At 32.3% G+C, this 11,026-nt stretch overlaps 3 protein-coding genes across 4 annotated transcripts; 2 read left to right on the top strand and 1 right to left on the bottom strand.

Annotated features, from left to right (window-relative positions):
* Positions 1–228: 228 nt before the first annotated feature.
* On the top strand, positions 229–5,783 carry LOC143343314 (uncharacterized). Its single transcript, XM_076768099.1, has 7 exons — positions 229–387; positions 1,725–2,154; positions 2,247–2,480; positions 2,551–2,822; positions 2,902–3,060; positions 3,129–3,342; positions 3,428–5,783. Exons 2-7 carry the CDS (start codon positions 1,766–1,768, stop codon positions 4,380–4,382), a joined length of 2,223 nt encoding a protein of 740 aa, XP_076624214.1. The 5' UTR covers positions 229–387; positions 1,725–1,765; the 3' UTR covers positions 4,383–5,783.
* Positions 5,617–7,402, bottom strand: LOC143343316 (putative dimethyladenosine transferase). The gene is made up of 5 exons (XM_076768102.1): positions 7,134–7,402; positions 6,507–6,873; positions 6,043–6,388; positions 5,862–5,968; positions 5,617–5,754 (listed from the first exon to the last, which is right to left on the bottom strand). The coding sequence occupies exons 1-5, from the start codon at positions 7,189–7,191 to the stop codon at positions 5,712–5,714; spliced, it is 921 nt and encodes a 306-aa protein (XP_076624217.1). The 5' UTR covers positions 7,192–7,402; the 3' UTR covers positions 5,617–5,711.
* On the top strand, positions 7,398–10,782 carry Rassf8 (ras association domain-containing protein 8). Of its 2 annotated transcripts, XM_076768100.1 has the most exons (11): positions 7,398–7,789; positions 7,863–7,989; positions 8,159–8,269; positions 8,347–8,658; positions 8,738–9,094; positions 9,172–9,333; positions 9,400–9,516; positions 9,579–9,718; positions 9,798–10,105; positions 10,185–10,279; positions 10,370–10,782. In XM_076768100.1, the coding sequence occupies exons 2-11, from the start codon at positions 7,918–7,920 to the stop codon at positions 10,394–10,396; spliced, it is 1,701 nt and encodes a 566-aa protein (XP_076624215.1). In that variant the 5' UTR covers positions 7,398–7,789; positions 7,863–7,917; the 3' UTR covers positions 10,397–10,782. The 2 variants fall into 2 exon arrangements, with proteins under 2 accessions (XP_076624215.1, XP_076624216.1); XM_076768101.1 differs by having other exon boundaries at positions 7,399–7,789; positions 10,185–10,782.
* The last annotated feature ends 244 nt before the right edge of the window (positions 10,783–11,026 follow it).

Below are 11,026 nucleotides of genomic sequence, written 5' to 3'. Positions count from 1 at the left end.
CATGCGTCTGCTTTGCTCCATTGTTCCCCTAGGGGCTATAGCAAATTCATCGTTGCTTTTCTCGTTTTCGATGCGTTCAATTATGACCAATCTGACCACACTGCTCTGCAGTTACCCAATCTTAAACCGATGTTACCGATAGGAATTTTCACGCAACAGTGTAATCTTGCGTATGCCCTAGGAACTTTTATTCGTTGCATCATTGACAATAATTCTTACCTTCGTTTAGTATCTGTCTCACTCATGGTATTATGCTACGCCAGTTTCCGCTTTGTGATCATGGGCTTCTGTAAGAGTACTCTTTCTCGAAAAAGGTAGCTTCTCCAAGACGTTAATTGTGTTTCGCGTCGAAGCTAGTGTGTAGATTTTCGTCGAAGTTTTTCGAAGGTAAGGCATATTCACGGAACTGCATCTTTTATGGGAAAAAATAGTGACATCGATAATCAATAACAAGTTAAATAAAATGAAACATACCGATTATCAAACAGCTTTATGACGCCTTCTTGCTCCTTCGTCTGACGTATTTTTTTTTCGTTTTATTTAAGAGAAAAGTTTTCAACATTAATTTACTCTTCTTACCACTCGTCGAAATATAAATCTATAAAAATTTGTCCTGTTATGATAGTAATGGTTCACGAATTGTTTCACGACAAGTAAATAGCATCGTTTATATTTTACGATTATCTGCATTGAATACTATTTCATTGACATCATCCAATGACACTTTTTTCTAACTATTGTTATACGTTTTTAATAATGTCTTCTATGCAAAAATGTTTTAAAATTTACGAACACTCAACTTTTCTTATGTCAAATGTAGTTTGTAAATTGACTGGACCTTAGTCATGAACTGTTTCTAGTCGAGCTATTTAATAATGTTGAAACAAATATTTTGTTACCTTTTTCTTTCGATTAATCAGATTCTTTTATATTTTTTTTAATGCTAAATAATGCAACAATTATATTCTGTTCTATATCTGAATTAAGTAATTTTTTGTATAACCATGTGTGATAGTCAATAATAATATTTTGAAAGTGATTGAAATTACTTAATATATAGTTACATTTTTATTTTTATATTTCTCAGTATTCTTATTAAAAATTTATAAACATATACTTGCATAAATATAATATTTTCAATGATTTATCATTCTTAATAAAGATTTATTGATTGTAATAATTGTAGTATAATGTTTCTTTTAAAATCCTTTCCTTAAGAACGTGATTTTTTTCATATTAACCCTGTGTGGATAGAAGTTTATCTGAAAAGTATTCTATGTATAATTTTATTTTAATTTAGTGACTTATTACACATATATTAAGAAAAATAATTTGTGACAAAGGATTTTTATAGAATTTTTTTATGCATGTTTACAGCAATAAAAACATCTTGTCCGCAAAGGGTTAATTTCTTGATTAGTAATTCTGTGATGCTATATCATTTTGATATTGAAAAGGAAATAATATGTTAGGTATTTTCTGGGAATTGTAAAGTACATTAATTATTTCATAATATTGTGCAACAAAATTATACAGTGATAGGTTTAATATTTACCTTGATAGTTCTATGAACATTTTCAATATTAATAAAATATTTATTCCAAAATATGATATTATCTTTAATTTGTCAACTCGTTCGATTAAACTATAATATGACTGATTAAATTCTGTAAATGTAAAAGAAATAGTTTTATTTCAATAAAATATAATGTAATATATTTCAGGCCAGTTTCTTTTAATGGAAGAACAGGCAAATTAATTCATAATGGAGGGTCCATTAGAAGTGAAAGATTCTGCTACAGGTGCAGAAGAACCTATTAAATCAGAAGCACCTGTGCAAAATCCAGACAGTAGCGATCGAAGCGATGGCGCTGTGTCACCTCCTCCTAATTGTAGTATTTGTTTAGGCAAGCTAGTGAATACATCATTCACAGACAGCTGCCTTCATCAATTTTGTTTCACTTGCCTACTCCAATGGTCTAAAATAAAAACAGAATGTCCATTATGTAAGCAAACATTCAAATCAATCATACATAATGTAAGATCTGAAGAAGATTACGATCAATATCACGTGCCTAGAGAATTGGCTACTTTGGATATTAATTTTGAACTTGGACATGGCGTGGACGTCACTGGACATCGTTTTCATTACAGGTGCTATATAGAACTCCAATTTCGTGTGTATTTTATTAGTACTCGTTATTTGACGCACGATATTCGTAATTATAAAATTTTAATCATTTTAGAACAACGGTGATAGGACATCATCGACGTCCGCATGAGATAGTGCTTAATCCAGAACAAGTTGCGAGAAGAGAACAATTGCCAAGCATAGCTCCTCAAGTTTCAATGGGAGAGCGTTTACGTAGACGTATAAATCCTGCTGATTACCGTCGTACTATTTATAGGCATGGAATTTGGGCTTCTGCATTACCTGATGTATTTGGACGTTTTCGCGAATGTAGTCCTGATTACTATCGGTTAGTCAGCATTCATCTGTAGCTCTACACAAATGTCAACAAAATGGACATAACAGTATTTCATTTACAGAAGAGAACCAAGAGAGTTAAATCGACTTATACCATGGTTAAATAGAGAATTACAAGTGTTACTTACTAACAATGCTTCATATGTTGCATACGTATTGAGAATTATATTGGATGCTCTTAGTCAGTATGATATTAGAAGTCCTGAATTTCGAGATTTAGTGCGCCCTCATTTTGGCACGTTTACAGATCACTTTGTACACGAATTACTTATTTATGCACGAACTAATTTCGATTTAGTTGGATACGATCAGTCTGTGGTGTATTTACCCCAAGGTACATAATTTCATTAGTTATTTTTATATTATAAATAATACTTTGTACTGTTTTTATATGAAATTATTATTTGTTATAGGGTTTTCAAACGAATACGTGTCAAATGTTGTGTCACCTGCATCTAGCAGTAGTAGCACCAGTTCTGATGACTCGGACGTTCGAGTTCTTGATGAGGCCATTGACCTCAGAATGAACGTTGTTACGCCTAGTTCGGGACCCCATACGATCAGCATACCTGGTAAACTATTATTTATTCTTTTTAAATATTTAAGTTTGAAATATAGATGAAAATATTTTTTTAATTAGGTCCAAGTACCGTGGGACAAATGTTTCAATTGGATATTTCGTACAATGTACCGGATGTATTAACTATTTCCTCCGATTCCTCTATTTCTGACAATGAGTGCGAAGTAATCGGTTACGTTAAACCTCGCCACGAAAGAACACCAGAAATTATAGAATTAGTGTCTTCGGATCCTGAAGAAATCAACATTTCTCAAGTATCGGCCGATAATGCACAGTAAATAAATAATTTTTTTACTTTTTAAACATTTTAATTTTAAGCAAAATAATTTCTGAAAATATTCTTTTAATGTTTATACTAGATCTTCCACGTTTACTTTTTACGCAGATGACACTCAACCTAGTACATCCGCTAAAAAAAGAGCTTCAATTTCTTCATTTACAGAAAGTAGTTCTGATTCGAATAGCGATTATAATTGTAGGAGAAACAGGAAATATCAAAGTCGCGTCAAGAAATCGAAAAGATGCACCACCAAAAGACGCAATCGTTCGGTTGAAACTAGGTCCCGTAATCGAGCAAGTAGAAATTTGTCCAGTTCTGGAGAAAGCGAGACTAGGAAAAGAGGAACAAGAAAAAATACTCAACGTACGATAAAAAGGAGAATAAGTAGCAGTAGCGACGAAAAGAAATCGAGAACATCGCAATATTCCGCAAAAGGTACCGTACGCGTTCGTAAAGACTTGATCAAGAAAGAAAATTGTTGCACGGACGATGAGTCGTACAGCAGCGATAGTAGTAGCGAGTCTGATGATAACACTAGTAAGAAAAAGTCTCGTGCGTTACGAAAATCGAAAAGAAGTTACAGTTCTAGTTCGAGTGACTTTGATACGGGTAAAAATGAAAGAGCTACGAAAATTAGAGATAAAACAAGACGAGCGTCAGTTGTAAAAAGTTCGTATCGAAAAGAATCAAGATACAAGGATGATCGACAATCTATATCCAGGAGCAGCAGTACATCTTCGTATACGTCACAAAAAGATAAAAGAATTAGCTCCAGGCGACGGGAATCTCGACGAAATGGAAGCGATGACAATAGTAAGTCCACGAATAGAGATATATCGAGAAAAGGACGCGAATCTCTGTCTAAAACAATGATGGCAATGCGGAGTAGTTCGGACTCTGAAGAAGACCGTTACCGATCGCACAGTCAATGTAGCAGTTATTCAAATAAATCGTACACGCGTAAGAAGAAATCTAAACATAAAGATAGACATAAAAGCAAAAAAAGGAAACTAGGAATCCTGTTTAAGACTTGATATGTACGCAGCATTGAAACATTCCGATTCGAAGAATGATTCTACTAGATAAAAAGTAAAGAGAAATGTATAGCTCCTATGAGTGAAGGAGTCATCTAAGATCTCAGGGTAACTCTAAATCAAAATCGATGGAAATACGACGATGCATTTGATCGTTAATTTAGTTCGAACATAAAAAGATGTTATTAATAGCCCATTTTAATAAACCATTTAATTCAAAATTTATAACGAAGTTTTTAAAGCATTCGTTCATAAATAAATTTCTAAACAATGATGAAGCATTGTGAATTCGTATTAGTTCTTCACGGTTTAAAATTAACATTTTTAATGGTCATACCACGATAACATGATAACAATTACGGCCAAAAGAACTTTAAGGCAAAGTAATTGTACTACATTATATGAAATATGCAGTCGTATTGTTTCATTCCTTTGCTTTTTAAACGAAAATGGCTTCCATTTGTGTTGTGTAACAATTTGTAAAGACTCTGTATAAAAGTTCCAACATTAACTAATAGATTTTCCTGTTTATAATTTTTTTTTTTAGTGTACATTAATTGGATAAAAAAAAAAGTACCCAGATTCAATGTTAAAAACTTTGGATAATGCGTGAAAGAAGGCAAAGCGTATTCTATAAATGAAAACGATTACAGAGTATAATATCTCACCATTATCTTCATCAATGTACAACAATCTTGGGTATATTTCTTTACGATCTTGATTCCCAAAGAATGTTTGTAAATATACATGTATCTTATAAACAAATAATTTAATTAAAAGTTTACACAAACATAGTTTTTTTGTAAAGTAGGTAAACCTAGAAATGTTATATGTACATTATACATGTTATGCGTAAATCATAAGGTAATCGGTTTGTAACAGATAATGAGTTTACCTTTTTTTCTGAAGCTATAACATATATTTAACCCTTTTGCTACTATTAACGACTGAAGTCACTTTTCGTGAAACTATCTGTGGACACAATCGATGACTTCAGTCTTCCGCGAAATACTGCGCACATGGTACAAGAATCGTACTGAACACTGTTGAAATAACGTTATATGAAATATTTTATTTAAGAAATAATTTTATCTCTGAGAGTCAGACGTACAGTAAAACTGGGTATGTGAATACTTAGCAGACCTTACGGCTGCAGTGTATGGATACTTTTTGTCCGGCACTGCCGTAGCAAAAGGGTTAGCATCGATTTGAAATTTAAATAATATCGTTTCTATGCTGTTTAGACAATTTTATTTATTCTTTCCGTGAAAATGATACACTCTTTTTAATACATAAGGTATATTTTTTTTGGATGATTCAAACTTTTAGTTAAGTAAAATGCACTCCCTTTACGTTGAATGCGTGTAAAAGGCTAAAATAAAAATTTTGTTACATAATTAAGCACATGTTACTGTGAATCATGATACATGAATATAATGCCTGTAGCTTGTTTGAAATTAAGAACAATATTTGTTATACCTGATAAAGTCATCTATATCCATAGTTCTAGCGCGTTTATTTGCAGCGTCTGCTTCTTGTAAGATACCGTTTACCATCTCTTTAATATCAAATCCTTCTAATACTTCCTGAATAATGTGTAAAAGAGAAATTTTTAAATATTCAAAAGCATTTGCTTCAACGGATATATAATATAACTTACCTTATCGTTCAGACTACAATGAAGTTTATAGTTTTTCTCTAACATTGTTAACACTGAGGTTTGCTTAAATGCTGCGGAAAGTGTTTTATTTTTCCTAACAAACGCAATTCGTGTCAAACCATCCCACTCTTGATAATTAATAGGAGGTGGTGGGTTATGTGGTTCTATCCTAACTACATTCGACTCCACTTTTGGAGGAGGTCTAAAGTTATTTTTTCCTACTTTCATGAGTAAATCTACTCTCGCTAACAACTGAGTATTTATACTTAAACGACAGTATAATTTATCACCCGGTTTTGCTACTAAACGCTCTGCAAATTCTCTTTGAAACATGAGCACAGCACATCTGTAGAAAATAATGTGCCGATCAATCCCGTTTCCTCTTGTGTCTCCTGTATGTTAGAAATTAGCACAATTCTTTTAAAAATATTTTTTATTTTTTTATCAATTCCATTGTAAATTACCTGAACAACGGTCTGTGTAAAAGTAATTTAAATATTAAGGGTGATGATATTTGATAAGGTATATTGGCAACGCACAAATTAAAGAATGGTAATTCTGTCTTCAAAACATCCCCTATTATAATTTGCAATTTCGACTGGTACGGTGTACCTTGCATACGTTTCTGTAATTCAGCCACCATTCTTGTGTCTACCTCGCATGCTATTACTTTTTTGGCTTTGTCTAATAATTTTATTGTCATGTTACCAGTACCAGGACCTATTTCTAATACAACGTCTGTTGATCTGACAGCAGCTTTCTCAACCATATTTTGAATTATAAGTGGATTTTTCAAAATGTGTTGTCCAATATTAGTGTTAAACAAAATACCTAATACGAACAAATCAATATAGTTAAACTATATGTAAGAGAATAATTTTATTTTATTAATCTTTCTACATGATATTCCATTGCAAAACGGAGTTAAATAATTCTATACATACGATGAATAGTAAATAAAATATATTTTTTTTACATCTAATTCGTTATCGTTAAAATGAAATATATTAGGTATTTTTAATTCAAATGGCGGTTAGCTTTATTGTAAACTTATTTGACACGACTATAAAAATATTGTAAATGCCTCATACCCTGCTTCACAACCTCTTTATGAATGCGGGTTTGTTTCTGTGCGCGCACTTTTGGCATTTTGATTTCTCTATTGCTATTTCTTTATTTCTTTTTATTCAATATATACAAAAGCAGTATTTAAAATAAATATACGATTTTCACCACGCGTAAGTAGTACACATGTTAAACGAACAACGAGCCGAATTCTTGTATTTAGTAGATCGTAATGCGGCAGGTTTAATGCATTTCTGCGTTAACGTTTTCAGCTCCCTCTTACGTAGTAAGATAAAATTAAAATCTGGCAATCTTTCAATTTCTAAATGCTTCCTATTAATTTCATATTATTTAACAAAACTAAAATAAACTGCTGAATTTTAAGTTTGTAAAATGTACATGCATATCTGTGAAAAGATGTGCATTAAAATTTCACTCTGTGAAGATGCATAACGATTGGTTACTGATTAAGGGAGCACAACTTTTTCACAAAGCAGCGTATATAACACTGTTATCACGGAAAGTTAGAGAAAAGCATTTGCCTGTCTTCTGTGTTATCATGGACTTAAATCTGTCATTTTAATGACTACATATTACAGGTTAAAGGAATCTGATTTTACTGTAATATTATTCAAGCTTCCAAAAGGATCGCTATCTAACGAAACTTGTAAACAATTGTTGGGTAAATTCACGTAATAATCAATGGTTTCTTTCGTATAAAATTTAAGTTTAATAAATGATCTGTAACTTTTCAGTATCATCATTTTGCAATGCAAAGGTTTAATCTTGTGATTACAAATTGGTGACGTTATGGAGCTAAAAGTATGGGTAGAGGGTATACAACGTATTGTATGTGGTGTTACAGAAACCACTACATGTCAGGTTGGCATTTTTTATATAAATATTTTAAAGCAAAACTAAATCAGATAATCAACATAATTTTATGAATCTACAGTTTGAATTAATTTGGTCAACGTTTGGTGAAAATTGTTTGCTAATGGCACTTTTTATAATAACAAATATATAATATCAATGTTAAATTAATTTTTAGGATGTAGTATATGCTCTTGCCCATGCTACTGGACAAACGGGTAGATTTACTTTAGTAGAAAGATGGCGTACAAATGAGCGTCTTTTACCTCCGTATGAAAATCCTCTGAAGGTATTGATATAAGTTATTTAGGAAATGATCGCCAAGTATTTAAATATTAATAATATTATTTCAATTTGTTTGATAAGATTTTAGTCAAATGGGGAGAATACTCTTCGGAAGTACAGCTGATATTAAGACGCTCTTCGCCAGAAAATAATAAAACTCCTAGTTCATTAGGAACCCGTTCAACCCATGGTTCAAGATCAAATGGTTTGGTAAGCTCTGCCTCCGAGCATGCCACAATGCTCAATAGTGGACAAGATGATACCAAGAGTTCCACGACAGTTTCAAACTCTGAATTTGATGATTTACAAGGATGTCTTGATAGGAATCGTCACATTAGACAATCTTTAACATTTGGAGGATTACATGGGAATGTTATGGAAAATAATACAGAAGTAAATAGCTTCTAGGTTACATTACACGCTTTTAAGAATTTTTTATAATAGTTTATCATAGTTTATACTCGCATTGTAGATTCAAATGGAAAATGTTGCCATAGTTCAACCTACACCTCATTTAAAAAATAAGGAATCGAATATAAAAAAAAATATACAAAAACCAACTCAGTCTCCTACTTGTACGAACAGTGAAAGTAACACACATTTATCGCAAAAAAAAATACGTGAAGTACCCCCGTATAGGGATCCTCCAGGTCCAGCTTCGCCACCTTTACGAACTTTACCCCCCTACAGGGATCCTCCACCACCTAATTTAAATAGTCCTGGAAGATCTCAATTTCAATCTAGTACAAATAGTGGAAGTCCTCATGTTCATAAAGAAGATCAACCATCTTCTAGTAATTCTGTCAAGCTAAAAAGAAATCTCATTCAGGTTCTACAGAAAAGATTCTTTTTACAAATATATACAGTTATATGTGTTCAAATACTTAATTAGTTTTGTATATTTAGGAATTCCAGGATACAAAAGGGCAAACTCAGTCTGTAAATCAGTTATCTGGTCAGACTCAGAACATGGTTACTGTTGCATATACTCAACGATACGTTGAACTTATCAGACTAGTCAATAAGCAACGTGATACTATTAATGCACAGCAAGCAGATCTTACTAAAGTATGAACGGTTATCTTCATCATAGATAGAAACTTTGGTAAAATCTATTTAATTACTGGTTTTCAGTTTGATGCTGAAATATTATATTGGGAAACTAAGAACAGGGAACAAATGCATCAGATGGATTTCATTTCTCAGGAAGTAAGTCGTATGGAAACTACAGGTCGTCTTATCGAGGAACAGGCACGTATTTAAAACGCAGTTAAAATACCCTTTTACGATTACTATACTGATTGTCTTTATAGCTGAAAGAATTGGCACATGTAGAAGAAGAAAGTGAAATAGTTAGACAACAAGAAAAAACTTTAAAGTCGGAAATCACTTTGTTAAGATCAAAACTCGCTAATTGTGAAACAGAGTTACTTCAGTGTAAGAATAAAATCAGGTAAAGGTATTATTATAATTTGATTTTCATTTAATTAAATGTATGATACAGTATTGACTTTTATTTCTTTACACTATAGATTAGTTATGGAAGAGCTTGCTATAGAGCAACACAATATAAGTCGTGAAACAGATGAAAGACAAATAATGGAACGTAAAATCATTAGCGAAGTTGAGCATCTTCAAAACGAAGTAGAACAAGCTAAACGTTCAGCTGAATTAGCTTCGCAATGTGCGGAATCGCTCAAACTTGAGGTAGTAAGTTTGGAATCGGCGATTGTTGAGAAAAAATTACAAGTCGAACGACTAGTAGCTGATATGAAAGAAGCTAATTTACAAAGTCTAGCTGTTGCTTGTCAAGACGAACAAGTCAAATCGTTACTAGAAGGTAATTAAGTGTAACTGAAAATATAAATTAGAACATTGAATTAATTCGCTAATTTTGTTTACATATATTTATAACTTAGGTGCTCACAAGCCTGGAAGTACGCGTAAAATGATAGGCTCCCCACGACAATTAGAGACTGCAGTACCTACGAGCAAAAATCCACACGGTGTTTGGGTATAAACATATATTACGTCGATGTATTATCAATATGTCGAACATAATATCTTTCATTCTTAATATAACACAGCTAAATATTTTATCTAGAGACATACGCGCTATATGTGCATTTAGGGTCAGTCACACGGGCATTGGCGTCGATATCGGTTACCGATTTTGGCAAGACAACCACAAAAGATTTTTATGACTATTTGAAAGCGATTGAAATATAGTTGACATCCAATCGTCGATGGCGCTGTCGATGCTAACATCCGTGTGACATAGCCCTTAGTAGGGACGACGTAAGTAAAATAAATATTTTCCTTTCGTATCGTTCGTGAATTTATAGCTGTTTGTTTCGTCCACTGGCCATATAATTTTCAACAAGCATAGCTATAAGTGTTAACATTAGTCATTTTAAACATCATCATGTGTATATAAAGGATGATAGATATCGGACAATACATTTATTCAAAGTACTAAAATTATAAATCGTGTGGTGCACTCGCATTGTTTAACTTGTTTTAAAAATGTACTTATAAATTGTTGCAAGCTTCATGGAACAATTCATAATATAATATTATATATTTTCTATAATCAAAATGATTCTGTGAATTAAAAACATTTACATACTGGTGCACTATACATATAGTTGAAATACAAATGTAGTATGTACGTTTACTATATGTATCATTTATGTATGATCAGCTATGTTATTCGTTTTCCACTTTAGGAGAAAATTGCTAGCGTTTCATGAAGGAGAAG

This window comes from Colletes latitarsis, chromosome 7 (assembly GCF_051014445.1).
Source record: "Colletes latitarsis isolate SP2378_abdomen chromosome 7, iyColLati1, whole genome shotgun sequence".
NCBI lineage: Eukaryota > Metazoa > Arthropoda > Insecta > Hymenoptera > Colletidae > Colletes > Colletes latitarsis.
This window is presented reverse-complemented; position numbering and strand designations above follow the sequence as displayed.

Excerpts from the sequence above, each read along its gene's own strand:
- Rassf8 (XM_076768100.1), top strand. The coding sequence starts at position 7,918 with ATGGAGCTAAAAGTATGGGTAGAGGGTATACAACGTATTGTATGTGGT. Across the intron at positions 7,990-8,158 it reads CAGAAACCACTACATGTCAG|GATGTAGTATATGCTCTTGC; the intron begins GTTGGCATTTTT and ends ATTAATTTTTAG. Across the intron at positions 9,517-9,578 it reads GTCGTCTTATCGAGGAACAG|CTGAAAGAATTGGCACATGT; the intron begins GCACGTATTTAA and ends TTGTCTTTATAG.
- LOC143343316 (XM_076768102.1), bottom strand. The coding sequence starts at position 7,191 with ATGCCAAAAGTGCGCGCACAGAAACAAACCCGCATTCATAAAGAGGTT. Across the intron at positions 6,874-7,133 it reads TAAAGAGGTTGTGAAGCAGG|GTATTTTGTTTAACACTAAT; the intron begins GTATGAGGCATT and ends TGTTCGTATTAG. Across the intron at positions 5,969-6,042 it reads ATTGTAGTCTGAACGATAAG|GAAGTATTAGAAGGATTTGA; the intron begins GTAAGTTATATT and ends CACATTATTCAG.
- LOC143343314 (XM_076768099.1), top strand. The coding sequence starts at position 1,766 with ATGGAGGGTCCATTAGAAGTGAAAGATTCTGCTACAGGTGCAGAAGAA. Across the intron at positions 2,155-2,246 it reads GGACATCGTTTTCATTACAG|AACAACGGTGATAGGACATC; the intron begins GTGCTATATAGA and ends TAATCATTTTAG. Across the intron at positions 3,061-3,128 it reads CCATACGATCAGCATACCTG|GTCCAAGTACCGTGGGACAA; the intron begins GTAAACTATTAT and ends TTTTTTAATTAG.